Genomic DNA, 22,676 nt, shown 5'->3' with positions numbered 1-22,676 from the left:
GGTGACCTTAGCAGAAGCAGTGCTGGAGAGCGCATCCTGGTATGCAGATAAGGTAGAGCTGCAGAGGTGATCAGCTCAGCTACTACCCAGGCTCAGATACAGGGCTTTGGGTTTGCCCATCCCAAAATCTACATCATCTGTGAACTGTGGAGGTATGAGAATGGGCTGGCCCTGCTGATCTCCATGACACGGGGGCAACAATAGGATAACCAGGAAGAGGTCCAGTGATGATCCAACATTGATGTCACAGAAGCCAAAGATCTTGAACCAGACCAATGACTCATTGCAATGAACATTCGTAAGTGAAGATGTGTGGATAAAGGGGTATATTCCGGTACACAGTGTAACACGATGCAGCTTACATGAAGAGATGTTTTCTATGGTTTGTTTGATTTTGTTTGTTTTTGTTTTGGTAGGGAAGAGGTTTCAAGGGTGGAAGGTAGATATGAGGGGACAGGAAGATGAGTGTGACAAGGATGCATGATGGAAAACTCACAGAGAATCAATAAAAAGTTTTTTAAGGTGACTTATAGGCTAGTTACAGGCCTCTATGTGACCATGAAGAAGGCAAACCAATAGAAACGTATGTGTTTTTATGCATAAAGTAAGTGTAAGGTGAACGAAAATACAATTGTTAAATCTAATATATTGAATTTCCACCCAAAGTGCTTGCTGTCCATTCAAGATAAATCAGTTCTTAGGGTGTGTGTGTGTGTGTGTGTGTGTGTGTGTGTGTGTGTATGTGTGTGTGTGTGTGAGAGAGAGAGAGAGAGAGAGAGAGAGAGAGAGAGAGAGAGAGAGAGAGAGAGAGAGAGAGCCTGAGTGTATGTATGTGCACTACACCTTGTGGAGACCAGGAAAAGGTGTCAGATTCCTGAAACTAGTGTCACATGGAGTCTTAAGCTCCCCAGTGTACTGGGGAATGAATCTGGATCCTTTGGTCTTGACATCTGAGCTAGCTCTCTAACCTACTTACTACATTTACCACAAGAGTGTTATTACTTTTAAATATGCCACTGGATGAAATGATTGAAAGGGAAATATGAAGAAAAAAGAAACCTTTCCCAGTTTTCTAGGTTTTGGTAAACATATGACATTGTAGATAGCACATCTTTATGGATTCTGTGTTTTTCTCTGTGGAGTCAAGCTCCTACACATCCCTTTCATGTCCTGCTCAAAATGCAATCCTCAGGACTCAAAGACTAGTCATTCCCCAGTACCCTCTCTTCTTTCCAGTAACTCAGAGGGTTGGCAGACCAGAAGGATGTCTTAGTGTCAAGGGTAAACCGATCTTGGGGATGCTAGCTTCCTGGATTGGATATACCATTCTTCTGTAACAAGGCTTGGAGGTGGAAAGCATGTCACCAGGCACACCAGCTACCCTCAACCCAAGAAGAGGCAGCTGGGGTCAAACACCACCATTCCCTTTGCTGGGGTCAGAGGAATGCTTGGGTTAGAGGAACAATGGGAAACAACTGCCACTCCTTTGCCACTTTTAGAGCAGAACCATAGCCTTTCACAATTTTCTGTTCTTCAAAATATTAACTCTACCTATGTTACAAGGTCATATTTAGACATACTTGTGAGGATTTTAGATTTATTTATTTTTATTTATATGAGTACACTGCAGCTGTCTTCAGACACAAACCAGAAGAGGGCATCGGATACCATTACAGATGGTTGTGAGCCACCATGTGGTTGCTGGGAATTGAACTCAGGACCTCTGGAAGAGCAGTCAATGCTCTTAACCTCTGAGCCACCTCTCCAGCACACTGATGAAGATTTTTATGAAGTTTTCCAGAGTGCACTAATTCCTCTAGTCTCTTGTCATCCTCCTTATAACTTCATATCATTTGGGATCAGATGACTAGCGAGATCATCCAGTATTAAATAAGATTAGAGCAAACGGTCACAATCAGTTATGAATTCCCTTTCTCAAAGTTGAGACAATGAGTAAAATAAATAGAATCCATTTCAATTGTACAGATACACATACCATGTCATAATTTATGTACTTATTTTGCATACAGGATCACATCTGGTCTCTCTGAATCCTGACAGCAATGAGAGGCAGGTTTCAATATCAATATTTAAACTTGAGGAAATGGCAGATGACAGGTGTAATGTCAGAGTCTGTTCTATTTTGTTGTTGTTGTTGCTGCTGCTGCTGCTGCTGTGACAAAACTGACTGAATCAATCCTAGGGAAGAAAGTGTTTGTCTAACAGGCCATAGTGTATAAGGAAGTTAGAAAATCTGATAAGAAACCTGAAGGTCCGAACTGAAGCAGAATACATGGAGGAACACTGCCTACTGGATTGTTTTCTGTGGCTTGCTCATGCTCAAGTACCTACCTTCCTTGTGCAGTGTAGGCTGACCTGCCCAACCAGCATGCTAGAAAATGTCCCCCTGACCAGCCCACAGGCTAGTCTGATGTAAGCAATTCATCAAGTGAGATTCCCTCTTCCTAGGTACGTCCAGGTTTGAGTCCAATTGATGCAAAAATATAACTGGGTCCAAGAACATCCGGATCATAGCTTTCTTCTCTTATTTCTAAGCACTTTCCCCCACTGTGCTAAGCTACCTTTCACTCTAGGGGTGCTAAAGGTTCCAGTGTGGATAGCTATAAACTGCAGAAGGCAAGTTCTATTTTTATTTTTCTTTCTGTTCATGATATCCTAGGACAAGTGGCTGGGGTGCCTATTTAAAATAACAAAGCAGAAGCTGGTTGCCAGGTTCTCCTCGCATTCCTCAGTCCCTGCGTTTTACAGGGTATGCCTGGCATACCCCACTCTCTACCCTAAACTTCTCCAGCCCCGGCCTGGGCTGCTCTTCCTCCAGCTGCCCTTGCCTATATAACCCATCCTGACCTTTCGGTCTAACGTTTAGACCTCAAGGTCAGTCCGTTGGCACAGGCTGTCCCTGTTGCTCAGCAGCTCCTCTCCTACCCCTTCTCCCATCTCGCACGGTTCAGCTCCGTCTTATCATGTTCAGTCTGGACTCTTCCCAATGTCACTGCCTCTGGCTATGCTCTCCTTTTTATCTACAACAAATTTTCTCTTTCACCATACTTAAGGGCAGTTATGTCCCTTTCTTTTTCACTCCTGTCTTTTTCTTTTTTTAACCTGGAAAACCCAGGTAAGGTATAAATAAATATCAAACCCAGGTAAGGTATGGATGAGCCTCCCTCGAAGGAGCTTAGCATCTCCTAACAGCACCAAACTACTAATTTTGAGCTCCTCAGTGTAGATTGCTTGCCTGTGCTGGCTTTTGCCACCCACTACATTTTGGCTCCAAATTCTAGAGGCTAACTCTTCAGCTGCTCTCCCCCATATGTGCTCTAACAATCTGACTCTCCTGAGTATTCATTAAGTGTTTCTCTAGCTCTTGGAGCCTACCACACCTGTCTCATCTCTCATACTAGACACTTACCTTTCCTCTATTGGACCCCCAGCCCCTTCCCCCAAAAGCCTCTCCCAGTCCACCTTGCCAGCTCTTCCTCTTCTTGTTCTAATTACTTGTCTCTCTTTCTCTACTGGGTAAGCATCATCCCTGAGCTCCTTGCTTTGTGGACTGTTACTACAAAAAACATACCATACCTCCACTAAATTCTAATCACAAGGACAAAAGTACTTCTTTTCTCTGTGATTTGGAATGTTGGTTTTCTTTCACAAGTGTCTTAGTCCTTTGAGGATGTGGTAGACTGAGAGTCTTGTCACTGCAGGGAGCCTTCTCTACTCCCTTTGCCTGTATTCCTCCTTTGGGAGGGAACTAAGGAAGTGTGAATTCCCTTTGCTCTGTCTCTCTGACTCTTTGACCACTGGATCTTCTCACTCAAAACCTAGCCCCTCAACTCTGCTCAAGACTTGACTCACCTTGGACTTAGTGGTGCCGTTAAGCCTTGCCACCTCATTTCTTACTGCAACATGGTCTGGCCACAATACAAATTCTACAGTTAGTCTCGATGTCCAAAGAATGGCACATTTGACAACCAAATCTTCACTGATCATAACAAATACTGCCCAGACACAGACTGAGTGGTCTAAGTCCACCTATGTGCGGACTTCCTTTGCTTTCTGCTCTTAGCCTTCCCTCTCTATCTCATGCCATGTTCACCTGGTACTCCTGGCAAAAGCCATCCGCATTCCTGAAACTTATCCGAACCCAAACTTTTCATCATCAATATAGAGAATAAGACCCCACCCCAGCTGCCTCAACCTAATCCCCTTCCTTAGCCTCATTGTCACTCTCTAGTACACTTCAGCCAGCTACTCATCCCCATCTTGTCTCAACCTCAATAGCTTTCTCTTCATTGCCTCCTGCAACTCATACCTACTCCCACACTGATGGCCTCTACACTCTCAGGGAAGTGGCAGATCCTGATGGCTTTCTCCTTGTCCCTTTTTCCATGGCTGATCTCTCCCAGATAGAAAGACACCTTAATTATTTCTCTAGTGACCCTTCTCGCTTCACCATAGTGGTCATTTTAGCCAGAGATAAGAAGAATGCTTCCTTTTAGCAGGTATGGTCTATTATTTATCAAGTCTTTGAGGGGATAGTGGCTTTGGTGTAAATGTCAGACTTTGGGGAAAAGGATACCTTGGGACCATTATTAGTAATAAAATTCTTAAAATATTATGCAGCCAAGTTGTTAGAGGGTGTCTTAGTTAGGGTTTCCATTGCTATAAAGAGACACCATGATCAAGGCAACTCTTAAAAAGAACAACATACAATTGGGGATGGCTTACTGGTTCTGTGGTTCAGTCCATTATCATCATGGCAGGAAGTGTAGCAGAATCCAGGCAGGCATGGTATTGGAGGAGCTGAGAGTTCTACATCTTGTTCCAAGGGCAAACAGAAGACGTTTAGGCAGCTAGGAGGAGAATCTCCTTGCCTGCTATCATAGTGACACACTTCCCTCAACAAGGCCACAAGGCCACACTTCCTAGTAGCTCCCTGGGCCAAGCATATTCAAACCTCCCAAGAAGGCTTGCCTAACATTCACAAAAACCTAAATTCTATTCCTGGACTGGAATAAGTCAGGTGTGATGGTACACAATGGTACCCAGGCAAGCAATACCACCTGTTATAACCAAAGCCTATGCAGGCATTCCTGGTATAGGTTGCTGCATGGAGCCATATTGATGTCTGAGAGCTGTGCAGAGCTGGCTCTGCCCCTTGCCTGGGTAGCATGGGATACCTGGCCCTGAAGATGTGAAAGCAGGTGAGCTGACCCTGGTGGGGTGAGCATGAGACAGTGGGTTCTGCCTTTTGTCTGTGCAAAGTCGGGGAAACTGGGCTTTGTGGCATGGTTGCAAGAAAGCAGACCAACTCAGCTGTTACCCAGCCCCAGATCCAGGGCTTTGAGTTGACCCATCCCCAACATCTACCCCATTTATGAACTCCTTGAATGAAGGGAACAGTTCTGCAGAACTGACATAGCACAACAGCAGGGTATCAGAGAGGAGTCCCAGTGAGGACCCAGTAATAACAGTGTAGCAGAAGCCAGAGGCCTAGAACCAGACCAATGACTCATTGTAGTGAACACTTGTAAGTAAAGCTGTTTGGGCTGACATACCACAGCTTTCACTGTAAGATGGTTTTGTTGGTGGTGGCTTTGTATGTTTGGTTTTTTGCTTGTTTGTTTGTTTGTTTGTTTTCCTTTTCTGGGCGAGGTTGAAGGGGAGAGGGTGGATACGTAGAGATGGGGGGGGGATAAGTGATATTGGGGTGCATGATTTGAAGTTTACAAAAAAATTAATAAAAAGTTCTTTTAAAAAACTAAATAGAAGAGTTGGAGACATAACTTAGTAGTTAAGAATACTTGCTGCTCTTGTAGAGGATCCTAGTTTGATTTCCTACACCCACATGTAAGGTAATGAATGTCTGTAACTCTAGTTCCAGAGGATGTGAAAGCCTCTCCTGGCTTCCATGGGAACTACTACATGCTCATGACACATTGACATATATCTAGGCAAAACCACTAATACACATAACATAAAAATAAGCTTTCTTAAAAGAAAGAAATAGCTAGAGAGAAGAACAATGTCTAGTGTCTTTAAACATAATGTTTTTGTATTATATATCTAGTGATGTTATTCCAAACAGAAAGTCATCTAGGCGTGAATGTTATAGATTTAAGGGGCCTGCAGCTGTGTTACTGGGATGTCATTATGTGAACAATTTGTTCCTTTCTCCTGTTTTAAAAACAATTTTAGAGCTTTTTTGTTGTTGTTGTTGTTCATGGCAATATTAAGAGGAAGGCACAGGAATTTTCCTATGCTCCTTCCCTAATCAATGCTTAACCTTCCTCTATCACCACAGCTCCCACCAGAAGTTCCCTTGGAGAGCCTTCACAGTTATATCATAGTCACCCACTGTCCACAGGTTACATTACAGACAATTCCTAGTACTGTTTGGACAAATATATACTGACCCGTCCATACCCATGATGCGTGTGTCATACAGACCATTTTCACTGCCTTAAAATACCACTAGTGTTTCACAGATTTATTTCCTACCTCTGCCTCCAATCCATGACAACCACTGATCTCCCTGTGGTCTGTGGTCTCTATAATCCACTAAATCACTGAATATTCACATTTCTGAAATGTGAATGCTAAGCTCACAAGGTCTTCTCAGTTCCAACAAGTTAGCAAGCCTAACATCATGTCATCTCTTCATCTAACCCCCAAATAACCTGAAAGTGGTGAGGCTGCAGCTGTGTAAGATTTCAAAGCTCTTGCTCTTTTAAGACATGGTATTCTCGCTAAGTTAATGATTACAAGTCTTGGTAATGAACATTATAGTAGGTTAGACAAAATGATAAATGCTTTCTCATTTTGTTCCCAACAATATGGTGGAGAGTTGACTATTGCAGAGAAGAAGAAAAAAAACTCCCCTTTAAAACAAACAAACAAACAAACAAACAAAAAAAAAAAAACCAAAAACAATATTCAGCTCAAAGTGTATCTTCCATTTACTTGTGTCCTCCAAGTTAATGTGCTGAAATCCTAACCTCCAAGAGATCAGACAATGAGGCTCTTTTAGACATAATCTGGGAAGATACTATTAAACCAGGGTGGCATTGACCCTTTAATCCATTCTGATCAGTGTTGTCAAATCAAGGTCTGCATGGTGTTATGAACAAATAGGAGGAGATGCTTAGTCTAAGCTTACATGAAAGAATGGCCTGGTAACACCTTGACTTCATGCTCCTTGTTCTCCCAGAATTGGAAGAGAATAAATTTCTCCTGCTTTCAGAAACCTAGCCTTTGACAGCTTGTCTATAGTCCTGGGAAATTGATATAGGGGATTGAAAAGTTATATGAAAACCCATTATTCTAAAATGTTGAATAAAGAGTATTTAAAGAGCTTCACAGAGAGTATTTTTATTTAAAACAGTATCTCTCATACATGGGCTGGACATAGGCCCCTACACACATATGTAGCAGATGTGCAGCTATGTCTTCATATGGGTCCCACAACTGAAGCAGGAGCCACTATCCCTAAAGCTGTTGCCTATGTGTAGAATTTGTTCCCCCAGCTGGTCTGCCTTGTCTGGCCTCAGTGGGAGAGGATGCACCTAGCCCTGCAGAGATCTGATGTGCCAGGGCTGGGAGATACCCAGGAAGGCCTCCACCTTTTCAGAGGAGAAGACAAGGAGGATGGGGGAGATGCTGTGTGAGGAAGACCCTGGAGCAGAAGTAGTGATCAGGATGTTAATTAATTAATTAAAATAAAGTGACTCAACCTTCCTAAAGCTGCGACCCTTTAGTACAGTTCTTCCTATTGTGGTAACCTCCAACGATAAAATTACTTTTGTTGCTATTTCATACACCATAATGTTGCTACTGCTGTGAATCATAATATAAACATTTTTGGAGGTAGATGTTTGCCACAAGGCCTCAACTCACAGATTGAGAACCTGTGTTTTAAAACATTTCTGTGTCAGAAGACCGCTAACATTGTGCCAGTGTGTTCAAAGCTGCAAGACAGAAGTGAATCTAGTTGCCCAAAGTGTTTATTTTACTCCTAGATTTTGTGTGGACTGTGGCAATAAATTCAACTGATGAAAAATTTAAATATTTTTAAAAAGAAAGGAACATTCAGATAAACACTATTTTCAGGAGAAAAGAGAAGAACAATAATTACAAAGTCATGGCTGAGCCTAATCTTCCAAAGTTCAAAGTTTCAGGAGGGCCATTAGCTTTTTGTCAGAAAGAAATATGGAGTTATATGCATTCATAAATACATAGGAATATACATATTCATGATATATGCATATGATTAGCTATATATATACACATATGTGCATATTACTTGCATATATGTATACACACATATACACACATGCACACTGGCAGTGCTAAAGTGAGACTGTAGGCTGTTAATTGTAGTGTTTAGAAAACAGAATTCTAATTCTTACCCTCTGGCAGTAGAAGTGAATTTAAGTCAGAAACCATTTGACAGCAGCTCTCTCATAGTCTCCACCTACAGCACAGTGAGTCAAAGACCCTATGACCCTATCCTGAAGGCTTCCCTATCTTTCTAGAAGAAGAAGCTACAGCAAGCCTGACGTGACAGAAGGTCAATACGAAGGGTATTCAGTATTCACATTGCTAAAATGTCAACATTGGGTGTTCATGCTAAGGTCACAAGGCTTTTTCAGTTCCATCAAGTTAGCAAGCCATCTCTCTTCATCCACTCCCTCAAATAACCTGAAGGTGGTGAGGCTGCAGCTGTGTGTGGTGTTCTCCACTGGTGCCGTTGCTCTGAACTGCTCAAGGAAGAGCAAAACAATTACCAGGAGATCATAACCATATCTGTCCCACATTCCTCAACTTAACATTATAATCTCTCATCTGTTTTGAATATTCTGAATAATAATAATTCTTAACAAATAGAAAGATAGCTCCTCTCATAAAATGTGGGTTGCTTATGGAGGGTGGTTTGGACTGTAGCTCTGTGCTTCCGGGAGGTAACTGTAACATGCGATTTGGTTTCTTTATCCACCTACAGCATTATTGAAAGGGTCAGATATGGTGTGTGAGTGTCTATGAAGTACAAAGAAAATGCCCAACCCTTACTTGACTTATCCCACTGTATCCTTTTGCAGCTACACTAATCTTAAGTCAGACAATTAAGAATAAATTAAATCCATTGGCATAATGACACAGGTTTGTCATGCTAACATTTAGGAGAATGGGTAAGGAGAATGGACAGTTTACAGGCAGAGGGGACCACTGTCCTAATTTGCTCTCTACTGATGTGATGATGACCTTGGTCAAAAGCAACCTGGAGAGGACAGGGTTTGTTTGGTTTCTACATTCTGTTGCCAGTGCATCATTAAGGGAAGACAGGGAAGAGACTCAGGAAGACCAGAAACCTGGAGGCAGGAACTAAAGCAGAGATAAAGCAGGAATGTTGTTTCCTAACTTGCTCCCCAGGCTTATCATCAGGTACCTCTCTTCTATCTCCCAGCACCATCTGCCTAGGGATGCTACTCCCCATATTAACTATCAGTCAAGAAAATGCCCCAGAGACCTGTCTACAAGCTAAGCTGATGAAGGTGTTTGTTTTACTCAGGTGAGGTTCCTGGATGTGCCTAGATTTGTGTGAAGTTGACCCTCCCCCCCAAAAAAAAAACAAACAACAACAAAAACAACAACAAAAAACCAAACAAATATAAAACCAACAACAACAAAAAAATCTTACCAGCACAGCTATATAGTGGGGGTACAGGACAACCTAGGTTACACATCAAAATGCTGTCTCAAATGAACCAAACAGGAACAAAGTCCTAGTTAGTCTTTAATGCAACCTGTTATCCAGCGAGTTCCACAGTCCCAGGCCCCTGAATTTCAGATGTCAGAAAGGGAGAGAGGGTGAAATGCTCTACTTTTCTCCTTTTTTGCTCCTAAAGAAATTCGGAATCAAATATGACTAACCATGGCCTGTATACAGATTCTCATCTATCCCAAATAACACATTCTACTGTGGAAAAGGCCTATGAACATTTATATTCACAGAACAAAAAACTCCTAAGTCTTAACTTAAGTGCATTGTGGGGGATATCTGGTAGATGGGCTACAGCAAGACAGGGAAAGTTCTTTTATCTTTTCCAGATGTTATAACATTCTTAGTGGAAGCTCATTGTCTTCTAACTTTAACTATACATTCCAATGGTTTTACCTTATAGTCAGAAGACTGTTAGGTCAGAATCATAGGTTGTTAATAAATGGCCATTAAGAGAACTAGCCCAAGATAAATTGACTATATATCTACAATATGTTTTATCCTTTCACAGTCTCAAAGTTCTAGGTATTTGGTCAGTCCATAGAATTGCCAGCACAGATATAATTTCTTCAAGGAACTTTGAATCACATATTCTCTGGGAAGGCTTTGGGAGTTCTGGGTACCTGGGTTGGCTCAGGGCTCTAGAATTATCTGAGATAACAACATTGTACTCAGAATGTGTAATCGGGAAATCTGGCCAGGGATAAAATCATGTGAGAACTCCTGCATCGCTGAGAAGTGAGACCAGTTGGAGAATGAATAGCCTGGTTCAGAGTTCTATCAAAATCGATGCCAGGTGTATATCGAATCTTGGACAAGATGTGTGGGGCAGGGGTGGGAGTGAGGTGGGAGGAGGGGAATAAATTTGCTTTTCTCACCTTTCTGAGTTATTAGTAACTCATCAAAACAATCCTTAACTTTATTTTGAGATAAAGAAATAGAAAAATAAAGTTAAGAGTGATTATCGGAAATTAAACCCAGGTTCTAACAGGTAGAAACTGGTTACTTTGCTTTTAACCCCTAGGTCTCAGCTTCATTTCAGTCTGTAGTCTGTCGGAAAGTGTCTAAAGGTATTACTGTTTTTGTTTTGTTGTCTTATCATTGTGCAGAGGGTACACAGCTAGGTGGAATTTCAAATGTGAGAGCATAATATTTCAGATTCCTTCATATTCCTAACTAGTACTGTGTGTTTATCGCATTCAGGAGCAGGTATTACCTGTCCTCAAACTACCTTCAGGACTAGGAGGTCCTGGCCACAAAACCTCCCATCTGACAAGGCTCAATGCAGGTTTTCCCCTGTTTCTCCCTCTGCTATCCGCCTCCGCGCTGTTTGGCAAAGAAAACCTCTTTCCTAAGGGGCGTGTGTTCAGTGACTCCACTTTGGGATGTGTCACAGGCAGAAACACCTAGCCCGGGGACCTGCTGCTCTTTGAAGGGAGTGTGCTTGTCTTCTTCAAAGAGGCGTCTGTCTGCAAAGTGCCCGAACTTTCTGGAGACTGCTACTGGGGGATTAGCATTGACTAATCATGTTTAGACTCTGAAACGGGGCAGAAAGCTGCAATGGCCTAGGTTTCCGGAGCCATCCCTATCTATTCAGCTGGGCCGCGGGCGCTGAGCCCACAGACCTACAAGCCCCAGCATGCCTCGGGAGGCGGGGCAAGTTGACGGGCAGGCGACTGTACGAATTGGCGACTGCCATGGGAAGGACGTGCTAGCGCATGCGCAGAAGGCAGCGGGCGGGTGGGCTGGCAGCGGTGGACTCGCGTCGGAGCCGCGGGCGGTCAGGTAGGGGGCGGGAAGGAGGGTCTGCGACCAGGGACTGTGGTGGGTCGCGGGGATCCAAGATTGAATGGCAGGATTTGGGGTCTGGATCGGAGTGGCAGGATCGGATTCGGAAGGGACGGGCTCAGGAGCGATTCGGCGGAGATGAGATGCAGCTGGGGGAGGGGAGCAAAGGGGCTGAGGATATTTGCAGTTGCAGCATGTCGGGAGGTATGAGGTAATGTGGGGGCCATGCGGAGAGACGGGGTGCAGCATGTGGGAGATGGGAGGATCTGACGTCCCTGGAGGTATCTAGGTGCAGAATATCAGAAGCATAAAGGAATTTGGCAGGCCTGAATGAGGTTGGGTGTTGGCGGGCAGAATCTTAGGGGCTTTGAGGAGATCGGTGTAATGTTAGCAAGATCTGAGATCAAAACAGCCAAGGTCTTGGAAGATCCTAATTGCTGAAGAGAAAGGGATTTCTGTAGCGGAATCTGGGAAAGACTGAGGGGTGAGTTCCCAAGGGAATCAGTACCCAGTTAGCAAATCGCAGCAAAGGTTTGAAGGCAACACGTGAGGCAGGACGGGGGTGGAGGTTGGGGGGGGGGGGAGGTTGGAGGTGGCACAGTACAAGATGGGGAATGCAGATGAGCGATCAGATTGAAGGAGGGCAGAAATCTGAGGTACAGGATTGGAGTTTGGAGATGGCATACAGGGGTGATAGATGTGGGAATTTGAAAATAGACTAAAGGATGTATTGGAGGGATGAGGGACACATAAGAGCTATTGGTGAATTGCAAGGTTGCAACATACAGTCTAAAAGGTTGAATAATAGATTTGGGATTCAGCGTTGAGAATGAGGTTTGTGGAGAATGAATGGTGGGGAGTGAATGTTGTAACTAGATTATCGAATTCAAAACCAAATGAAATTTGTGAGTAGGTCCTTAGGAGGTTTTTGTTTGTTTTTAATTTTGTTTTTGTTTTGGTCTTGGCATAACTGAACCCAGAGGGTCTTCTGGAGACCCAGGGACCTGAAAGTAATTTATAAATAAACTATGTATAAATGAATGGAATTTAGGAGAATGTAAGGGTTTGGGAATAAAGACACTAGTCTTCAGAAATCCTGAAGGAGAGTTTGACATTCTTTGAAGGGCAGAGTCTTCCTCACTTACTAACTAAAGGCCCTTTAATCCTGAGGCAGGCTGTATTCTCACGATACCCACTCTGACCAGCCCAACCTCCTCATCACAGACCCGATATTATAGGCCTTGGGGCAGAAGCAGTGAACTACCGAAGGGCTTCTGCTACCTAGCCTTTTCCCTGTCGAAGGTATGAGCCAACATGATCTTCAACCTAATATTATCTTATAGGAGGTCCATTATAGCTCACAGAGACAATGGTTCTGGGTGAGAAACAAAACAAGGTTGGAACAAGGCGGAGCCTCCTGTCCACTGAGTATTTAGCCTGTGCCATTACCTAAAGCCAGGGTTCTGAGACAGGGTGCTTTTGTTCTGCCAGGAAACATTTGACCGTGTCTGGATGGAGGCAATGTCAGTTGTCATAGTTGAGGGGTTGTGGGGGGTACTGGTTTCTAGTGAACAACCCCTACAATAAATTATCATTTAGCTAGAAATGGCAGTCATGCCAAAATGGGTCCTGGCATCAGAGTCAAGAATGCTCTGGTTAGATCCTGGCTTTTTTTTTTTTTTCCTCTTTCTGCTTTGTAACCTTTAAAGAGTCAGTTGACCTCTCAGTGCACAAGCTCTTCATGGGCCTACGTCATAGGATGGCTGTGAGGACTCAGTGTACTAAATCAGGGTGCTTACTGTCTGGTGCCCAGTAAAAGTGCTCAGAATTTACTACTTTTGAAAATATGTGTGCTTTCTTCTCATGATATACCTTCTAAATATACTTTCATTGTTCAGTGTTACCCATGAAACTAAGGCTTAGGAGGTCACTTGTGTAAAGCCACATACCTGCCATGTAGCTCCCCACCACAGAACATCCTCTCTTCCCTTGCTGGTTTGCTGTAGTCGGCTTGGTCTTCCCTTTGCAGCCTCTCCTCAGGAAAAGGAGGCTTGCCCCGTTTAGTCAGAAGCTGGGTGACTTTTCTCGATCAAGAGAAGCCCTGGACTTTGTTCTTGCTTTGCTCTTAGACCAGAACCAATGGGGAGATAGTGCAAGGAGCTTGGAGCTACACAGCTGAGATAAGGAAGGCTCAGGCTCAAGGGCAGTGCTAGACGGAAGGAGACTGCTCTGAATGCTCTCCTTTGTGCATCTTGTCTCTGGCACAGAAGGGTAGCATTGTCTTTATCAACTCCAAACCTAGCTACGCTACAGAAGGCAGTTTAGAGAACAAAATTAGACTGGAGCTGAGGGCAGAACACTTAGCTGCGATGATATCATCACAGATCACTTAAGAAAACACCTGATGGAGGTTGAGTTGGCCGTGGAATCGGCTGTTTTACTGCTTGCTTGGTGGTCAAGCACTTGCCAGCCTCTCTGAAAACACAGCAAGCTCGGCTGAGTGCTGATTAATGTGCATTCTCTCCATAAGGCCCACAATCTAAATGTTACTCCTGATTCCACAAGGCAGAAAGTGAAGAGCCACATGGTAAATGACATATCCTGGGTTACAGAGCCAATGGCTAATTTGGGCATATAAATCAGAAGTCACATGTTGGCAAGTCTCCTAGAGTGCGCCCTCCTGTATGCAGATGGTGTTACCTTTGGGAGACTTCTTCCATTGGGCCTTTCTGATAGAACGGTATGTTTTAAAAGTCATTCCTGGATGAGTTTACCAACCTCTTAGCCAAATCTTACCTGCAGGTAACAGTAGTCGTTTTGTTTTGTTTTGTTTTGTTTTGTTTTGTTTTGTTTTGTTTTGTTTTTTCGAGATAGGGTTTCTCTGTGTAGCCCTGGCTGCCCTGGACTCAATTCTTAGATCAGGCTGGCCTAGAACTCAGAAATCCACCTGCCTCTGCCTCCCAAGTGCTGGGATTAAAGGCGTGAGCCACCATTGCCCGGCAACAGTAGTCTCCGCTTCTATAAAATTACATGTTTTGGGTGAGCCCTTTTGTGGCACAGTTCACAGATGAGCATCTGGGGGACAACTTTACTACATACCATGGTGGGAGAACATGAACAGGTTACTTTTTTCTTAATGATATTTAGGATGTGAACTAACACTTCCTTCACACAGTTAAGAGAAGACATGCGATGTGTAGAGGGTGCCTGGCACTCATTACTCCAGGTGACCATTAGAAGACATGGTTTTAGCTATCAGCAGGCGCCATAAGTGCCCTCAATCTGAAGTTCACAGACTTGTCTCCCCAGCCAGAACTAGGTGAATAGTCAGTCTGTTAGTGAGTGGCCTTTGTGGCACTGAGTCAGGTTCACACTTGGTTTGAATTGGGTTAAAGTGCATAAGGAGTAAATGCAGCTTGAGTGCTGGCCTGAAAAGGGGTGATAAGTCTCAACCAAATCAAAATCCTACAGGCCACGTGAAGAGCATAGGAATTGTAGAATGGTTCTTCATGTCAAATTTTTAGATGATTTTTTTTTCACATCTCTTTCTAAAAGTTGTCTCCATCTCCAATCGTGGCAGGACTACACTAGTGGTAATTGCTTAGGAAAGATCTGCTTCCTTGATTGCTTAAGGTTCTCCAGTTTTGCTTATGGCCTAACCCCCCCCCCCCCAAGAAGCAAAGAGGGGCGTGGGAAAGCTTGAGGTCAAATAGCGATCTTCCAGAAGTCCCTGAGTTTAGATTATTTCAATGTATGGCTGCTGCCTTAGATTTCTGCCTTCCGACAGGTGCCTGTTCATTTCATATCACAGGCTGGCCAATGGCTATGGCAAGCAGTAGCAACTGTAGTCACTGTTCCTGATAATAATAATGAAGGCTCTTTACACAGTTAGTTCTGTGCCTAGGTTGGTGCTGTCCAAAGTGCTTTAGGCTCAATCTCTTCTAATCTCTGCTAGTGAGAAAGCATCGCCTTGAAAGGCCATTTCATACCTAAGTTAAGCTGGAATCTAAAGCCAGAATGCCCAGGTCCTGCAAGTACTTTCTTAGTCCTTGTAGCACCGTTAGCTTCCAACCCATGCCCCTTTGCCCGAGTTCTGCCTTAGGATGTGGGAGTAGCTAATTTCCCTTTCTTGGTCTCGGTTTCTTCATCAGTGTTACTCTGAGGTCATTGCTCACTCTACCTTTCCATACTTAGTCTCTGCTAGAAGGGGCTCCAGCAGTTGATGAGTTGATTGGAAGTGATGGGTTCATTCACTCATTGCTTCGTGACCTGGGTGACCACATTCTCAACCCAATCCCTCCCAAGTTAACTACTCCTTTTAGTAATCTTTATGTGCTTTTGCTGTCCAGGAGTGGACAATTCTTCATTCCTTTCAAAACTTGGTTTGTAAACCGAATTATTTTGCTAATACCAGTACTGGTTCTGATTCTTGTTTTGTTTTGTTTTGTTTTTTAAGACAGGGTTTCTCTGTGTAGCCCTGGCTGTCCTGGAACTCACTCTGTAGACCAGGCTGGCCTCGGACTCAGAAATCCACCTGCCTCTGCCTCTGCTTCCCAAGTGCTGGGATTAAAGGCGTGTGCCACCACTGCCCGGCTCTGGTTCTGATTCTTGATGCTCTTGATTGCTAACAGAATTAAGTTAAACAGTCATTGTCATCAACTGAAAAAGTCATTGCTTGCCTACCAATTATTAGCTTAAGTATCTACATTCATTATCCTTAGTTCTCATGGTAATTTTCTTTCTTTCTTTCTTTCTTTCTTTCTTTCTTTCTTTCTTTCTTTCTTTCTTTCTTTCTCTCCTTTCTTTTTTCTTAACTAAGAAAATAGGTAAAGAGGAGTTAAAGAATTTGTGAGGCCTAGAATCTCTGAATAGCTTGCCAGGCATGGAAAACTTAAGTAACTTGCCAGGCCTGGAGAGATTAGGTAATTTGCCATTTGCCCCATATTCTGTAAGAGAAGGCACAACAATGCTGTCTTGTTCTGTCTCCCTTCAAGGTTTATGTTATCTGCTTACTCTTGGTTCTTTCGACTCCCTGGCTACCTGTTTCACAGACTGGCAAAACTCAGTGGTGTCAGGAGAGGATGAGGCTGTCTTAGATCTATCTGTGAGAACACATGCAACTTTAAGAGATACAGTATCTGGAGTCAAAGAGTTGTGCTGGGGTCAGGGTGGGCTGTACACTGTCAATCGTGTGGAGTGGGTGAGCGAACCAGGTAAATGGAGGTTATGTAAAATGGAAGGGCAAGACTTGGGAGTACAGCCTGAACAATGGGAAATGTGTTCAAGGGAATGTGGAGGCAGCCAAGGTTGTAAATGGCGTGTTGACTTTTCCATCTGCTCGGTTACTGATTGTTCTAGCTGGCAGGAGATGGGCAGCAGCACATCTGAAGGCTTGGCATAGGGAGGCAGTTCCTTTCACTGCAACAGCCTTTCCAGGGAAGTGGAAGTCAAATTGAGCTTCTGTTTGATTCAATCTTGATATTAATGGGAGTGGTCAGGCATGCCTGTCTGGAGGAGCTGGGTCTGTCTTAGGCTAAGTGAATGCTGTGTACTGGGATGGTGGTGGTAACAGAAATAAGTCCAGGCATTTTTCAGATCTACACTTCTCCAAAGCCAGAATCTTTAGTGCATGGATTTTTGACATCTTTTTGGAGAACCTGGTAAAACTGTAGACTGGAGAAATAGTTTGCCATTGGATGTGGGCATAATCAATTCATTTCATAAGCTGATAGCTTACACAGGCAGGAAGCCTTTGAATTGAGAGAAGTCTGGGGAAAGAATTTGCTAGTATTTTTACAAATTGGCAGACTTGTTTAACAAGCTGGTCTGCAGTGCCAGCTCCAGGAAGAACAGATGTCCCAGCACAATGTAAGGTAACATGCTTGGGACCCAAACACCAAATGCTGCTGCCCTCAGTCTGTTCTCACAGATGACAGGAGACAGAAGAAAGCTATTGGTTAGGATTGAGTGGTTCGCACAGATCCTGGGTCAGGGCTTCTATTGGTGTTTCTGTGGGGCTGCCCCACGCCCACAGCATTTGAGAATTGAACATTCGCTGTTGTAATATCCACAGGAGACCATTTAAAGTTCATGCTGCCCAGTAATTTGTTGTTTTGTCAAGGCATGGATTTGAGTTGTAATGGTTGCAAAGCCAGAGTGTTGGACTAGGTCACCCAGCTAATAAAATCGATTCGCTCCACTCTGTTGGCTGACTCAGCTAGATGATTGTTCGTTCTTTTAGGGAGAAAAGTACGTTTTAAAGGCAGTGAGTCCTAAAGCAGAGTCGAGAGCACTCATTAATAAATAACTGAAAGACATTTTAAAAAAAAACTTGAAAGTAATGTTGGGGTAAAAATAAGTAAAAGTACCATGTTTGACTGCTAAGACCTTGAGCTCGTTTTTTCAAAACTTCAATGCTCTCATTGCCAAAGTGGCACAGTAAAATTCTTACCATGTTTCCACAATGAGGATTAAGTGAGAATAAGCATGCACAGTATTGTGTAGCACATAGTAGGTACTAGGACACCAGAGCAATTTTCTGTCTATAGAGGGACATCCTGGAGGTAAATGTGACCCCTTCCCTTCACACACACACACACACACACACACACACACACAGAGTCCTTTTCATCCTTAAGCATACCAGTTCCTTGCTGCTAGGCGCTTGCTTGCCCTAGCATACCCTTCACAAAGAATGTCCCATGTTACTTGCACATGAAAGTCACTTTGTCCTCAAGCTCTCTAATCACCCTCAAATGATTAGATCTCTACGCATCTCCTAGCCCCTGCTCTGTTCTCCTACAGTTTTCACATAAGGCTAAGAGGGAACCGAAGTTCACCAAGGACCTTTCTGGTGCAGATGTGATCCTCCTTGATCCTTCTGTAAACCCAGGAAAGGATATGCTGTCTCCGTTTTACAGATGCAGAATTGTAGATAGAGAGAGACCAAGTGTTCCTTGTTCTTCGTCCCAATTCACAGAACTCTGTGCTTGCTATCTGCTTTCTCGGCTTTATTCAGGCAACGCCCTCTGCCTAGTGTTTCGTTCTCCCATCTCATTTCTGTGCCCTTGCAAGCTTTCCTATCTATCAGAATAGGTCTGCCTTGATTCCTAACTTACATACTCGCCTTGATAAGCAGAGCAGACGGGGTATGCTGAAATGTAATGTCTCCATTCTTTCTGATGCCTAGACTGCTATGGGTGACTAGGTTGGAAGATGGACAAATGAAAAATGTGTACCCCCACCCCCCATCTGATGGTTTGCAGGTTACTTAAAGGCAATCATCAGAATTTTCTCTCTGAGTGAAACATCAGAGGCCATCAACTGTGATGGAATGAAAAGGCTCGGACCCCAAACTCACACAGTGTTCTTTGCTTACAGTTCCTGTATGTGTCATTGCCTCTGAGATTTGCAAGACTTCTCTTACAAGGAGCACCATTTATGAGTAGCCTTACTCAGTTGTCAGGTTCCATCACTCTCCCCACTATACCTCACAGTGTAGACCTTCATGTGACATTCTCTGCTCGGCAGGGTTATTCTCTGCTTTCCTGCTTGTATGTCATATTATTTAACCCTTCCAGTAATGGTATAAGATAGATGCTGACCTTTTGGCAATTTAGGCTCTTCCCTGAATTCCTCCATAACATAATGCTTTAATCGTTTGTGTGTGTGTGTAAAGGGAGAGGGGGTGGGGGAGACACTATTTCCTAAGTCATAATGACTGCAATAAAATGTTTATAAATAAGTAAATGATTCAATGGATGATTATAACTATTCTCTTAAGTGTTTCTAGACTGAAATAACTTATATAGGAGTAGAAAAATGAATAATGGTTTGTTTTTTCTCTTTAGCAGGAATCTGACACTGGGGCATGAATATTAAGCTGTTTGGCTCTAAGCTGTGTTAGCAGGAACCTTCGCTGGAAGAGCAATGGCTGCGGCAGCAGCAGCTTCTCACCTGAACCTGGATGCCCTCCGGGAAGTGCTAGAATGTCCCATCTGCATGGAGTCCTTCACTGAAGAGCAGCTGCGACCCAAGCTGCTGCACTGTGGCCATACCATCTGCCGCCAGTGTCTGGAGAAGCTCCTGGCCAGCAGCATCAATGGCGTCCGCTGCCCCTTTTGCAGCAAGATTACTCGCATCACCAGCCTGACCCAGCTGACCGACAACCTGACGGTGCTGAAGATCATTGACACAGCTGGGCTCAGTGAGGCCGTCGGCCTGCTCATGTGCCGAGGCTGTGGCCGGCGGCTGCCTCGGCAGTTCTGCCGAAGCTGTGGTGTGGTGTTGTGTGAACCCTGCCGGGAGGCAGATCACCAACCCCCTGGCCACTGCACACTTCCGGTCAAGGAGGCAGCTGAGGAGCGGCGGAGGGACTTCGGGGAGAAGTTGACTCGCCTAAGGGAACTTACTGGAGAGCTGCAGAGGAGGAAGGCAGCCTTGGAGGGCGTCTCCAGGGATCTTCAGGCAAGGTATAAGGCAGTTCTTCAAGAATATGGCCACGAGGAGCGCCGCATCCAGGAAGAGCTAGCCCGCTCTCGGAAGTTCTTCACAGGCTCCTTGGCTGAGGTTGAGAAGTCCAACAGTCAAGTGGTAGAGGAGCAGAGCTACCTACTCAACATTGCTGAGGTGCAGGCCGTGTCTCGCTGTGACTACTTTCTAGCGAAGATCAAGCAAGCTGATGTAGCCCTCCTGGAGGAGACAGCAGATGAGGAGGAGCCAGAGCTCACTGCCAGCCTACCCCGGGAGCTTACCCTGCAAGATGTAGAGCTCCTTAAAGTAGGGCACGTTGGTCCTCTGCAAATTGGCCAGGCTGTTAAGAAGCCCCGGACAGTTAACATGGAAGATTCCTGGGCAGGGGAGGAGGGAGCAGCAGCTTCTGCCTCAGCCTCGGTAACCTTTAGAGAGATGGACATGAGCCCTGAGGAAGTAGCTCCCAGCCCTAGGGCTTCCCCTGCGAAACAGCGGAGTTCTGAGGCAGCTTCCGGTATCCAGCAGTGTCTGTTTCTCAAGAAGATGGGGGCAAAAGGCAGTACTCCCGGCATGTTCAATCTTCCAGTCAGTCTCTATGTGACCAGTCAGAGTGAGGTGCTGGTTGCTGACCGGGGCAACTATCGCATCCAAGTGTTCAACCGCAAAGGCTTTTTGAAGGAGATCCGCCGCAGCCCTAGTGGCATTGATAGCTTCGTGCTAAGCTTCCTTGGAGCCGACTTGCCCAATCTCACTCCGCTTTCAGTGGCCATGAACTGCCATGGGCTGATTGGTGTCACTGATAGCTACGACAACTCCCTTAAAGTCTATACCATGGATGGCCACTGTGTGGCCTGTCACAGGAGCCAGCTGAGCAAACCATGGGGCATCACAGCCCTACCATCTGGCCAGTTTGTGGTGACTGACGTGGAAGGCGGGAAGCTCTGGTGTTTCACTGTAGACCGAGGAGCAGGAGTGGTCAAATACAGCTGCCTCTGCAGTGCTGTGAGGCCCAAGTTTGTCACCTGTGATGCTGAAGGCACAGTCTACTTCACCCAAGGCTTGGGGCTCAATGTGGAAAACCGACAGAATGAACACCACCTGGAAGGTGGCTTCTCCATCGGCTCTGTTGGCCCCGACGGGCAGCTGGGCCGTCAAATCAGCCACTTCTTCTCTGAGAATGAAGATTTCCGCTGCATCGCTGGCATGTGTGTGGATGCTCGGGGCGACCTCATTGTGGCAGATAGCAGCCGCAAGGAAATTCTCCATTTTCCCAAGGGCGGTGGCTACAGCGTCCTTATTCGAGAGGGCCTTACCTGTCCAGTGGGCATCGCCCTCACACCCAAGGGGCAGCTGCTGGTCTTGGACTGTTGGGATCACTGCGTCAAGATCTACAGCTACCATCTGAGAAGATATTCCACCCCTTAAAAGATGAGGAGAAATACCACTTTCTTCTTTCCCTCAACAGAGTTTCCTTCCCTTTCCTTCCTTCGTTGTTGATGGTGCCGTAGAGTAGATGTGGCCTGTGGCCTGATTCTAGCAGGGTTGCTCTAGAATCGTAGAAGCTCTAGTTTTCAGTGATTTTGTTTGTTACGCCCCTCTTCCCCATCCCCCTCCCCCTCCCCTCTTCTCCTTCTATCTTTAGAGCTTAGAGCTTTACCAGGTACCTTATCCCAAATAGAATAGATGATGCTCTTAGCAGAAGTTGCTTAGAAGCTAGGTACTTCCAAGGCTTTAGTAGAGAGAACCACTTTAGTCCTTTGCCCTTGTGTTTGAAATTTGTATTGGTATTGAATAGTCATTGATCTTTCCCTTTGGACTCTGAGGTCCCTAGTCTACTGTCTCCTTCCTGTTACAGTGTGCTTCGTCTGTGGCTTTAAATCTGGCTGCATTCTGTGTGCATGCTCCAGTGGGATCTGCTTGACCCTTCAGTGATATTATATTCTGTAGCATGGTGTCTCCTTTGATCACCTTTACCAATGTGAGAGTGTATCATTAAGTGCCACCAAAGGTGACACATAGTCCCTTTGAAAGCAGGACCTCTTGACGGGAATTTCTGCCACCATAGATTGTCTTCTCATTGAAGATGTGCCAGAGGATGGTTTGACTGACCCTAGTTGGATAGTGTTGAACACTTCAGTCCAGAAATCACTTGCCTTTTAAAGGAGTTTATAGGTTAGAATTATGCCATGGCCAAGGCATTCGGGAACATATAAGCAGATGCTAACATATCCAGCAAACGTGGGATATTTTCTAGGGCTCAAAGCGTTTTGTACTCCTTCCACTGACCTGACGCTAAGAGTTATTGAAAGAATTGTGTAATGTGGGCTTCGACCAACTATGTGGGGAGGTTGACACATCCATTTTCATTACTAAAGAACAAACTGTTAGGTAGCTAGCTCTGTATTTTCTTCAAGTGAGTGCATATTGTTTGACTTTGAGATTTATCTCTGTTCTATCAAGCATTAAACTAATAAAACTAATAACTTTCTTCATCACTGATGTTCATGTCCTAATTACATATGGGATTTGGGAAGGGAGAGAATAATAGCTTGTATTACGCCATTTTGCTTACCTATACTGCATTTTGTTGACAGCATAGCATTCTACTTCATTTAAAATG

The 22,676-nt window shown here is 44.5% G+C and overlaps 2 protein-coding genes across 8 annotated transcripts in view; one reads left to right on the top strand and one right to left on the bottom strand.

Moving 5' to 3' along the window:
- Astn2 (astrotactin 2) overlaps positions 1-22,676 on the bottom strand; it is a 1,028,198-nt gene that overhangs the window by 226,230 nt on the left and 779,292 nt on the right. The gene's annotated exons all lie outside the window — the stretch shown is intronic.
- Positions 11,518-22,551, top strand: Trim32 (tripartite motif containing 32). 5 transcript variants are annotated; one of them, XM_085839243.1, is made up of 3 exons: positions 11,530-11,581; positions 12,759-12,886; positions 19,438-22,551. In XM_085839243.1, the coding sequence occupies exon 3, from the start codon at positions 19,514-19,516 to the stop codon at positions 21,479-21,481; it is 1,968 nt and encodes a 655-aa protein (XP_085695369.1). In that variant the 5' UTR covers positions 11,530-11,581; positions 12,759-12,886; positions 19,438-19,513; the 3' UTR covers positions 21,482-22,551. The 5 variants fall into 5 exon arrangements, with proteins under 5 accessions (XP_021015766.1, XP_021015765.1, XP_085695369.1 ...); XM_085839242.1 differs by having other exon boundaries at positions 19,435-22,551; XM_021160107.2 differs by lacking the exon at positions 12,759-12,886 and having other exon boundaries at positions 11,518-11,581.

This window comes from Mus caroli, unplaced genomic scaffold (genome assembly GCF_978045245.1).
Source record: "Mus caroli unplaced genomic scaffold, Mus_caroli_1 scaffold_6, whole genome shotgun sequence".
NCBI lineage: Eukaryota > Metazoa > Chordata > Mammalia > Rodentia > Muridae > Mus > Mus caroli.
This window is presented reverse-complemented; position numbering and strand designations above follow the sequence as displayed.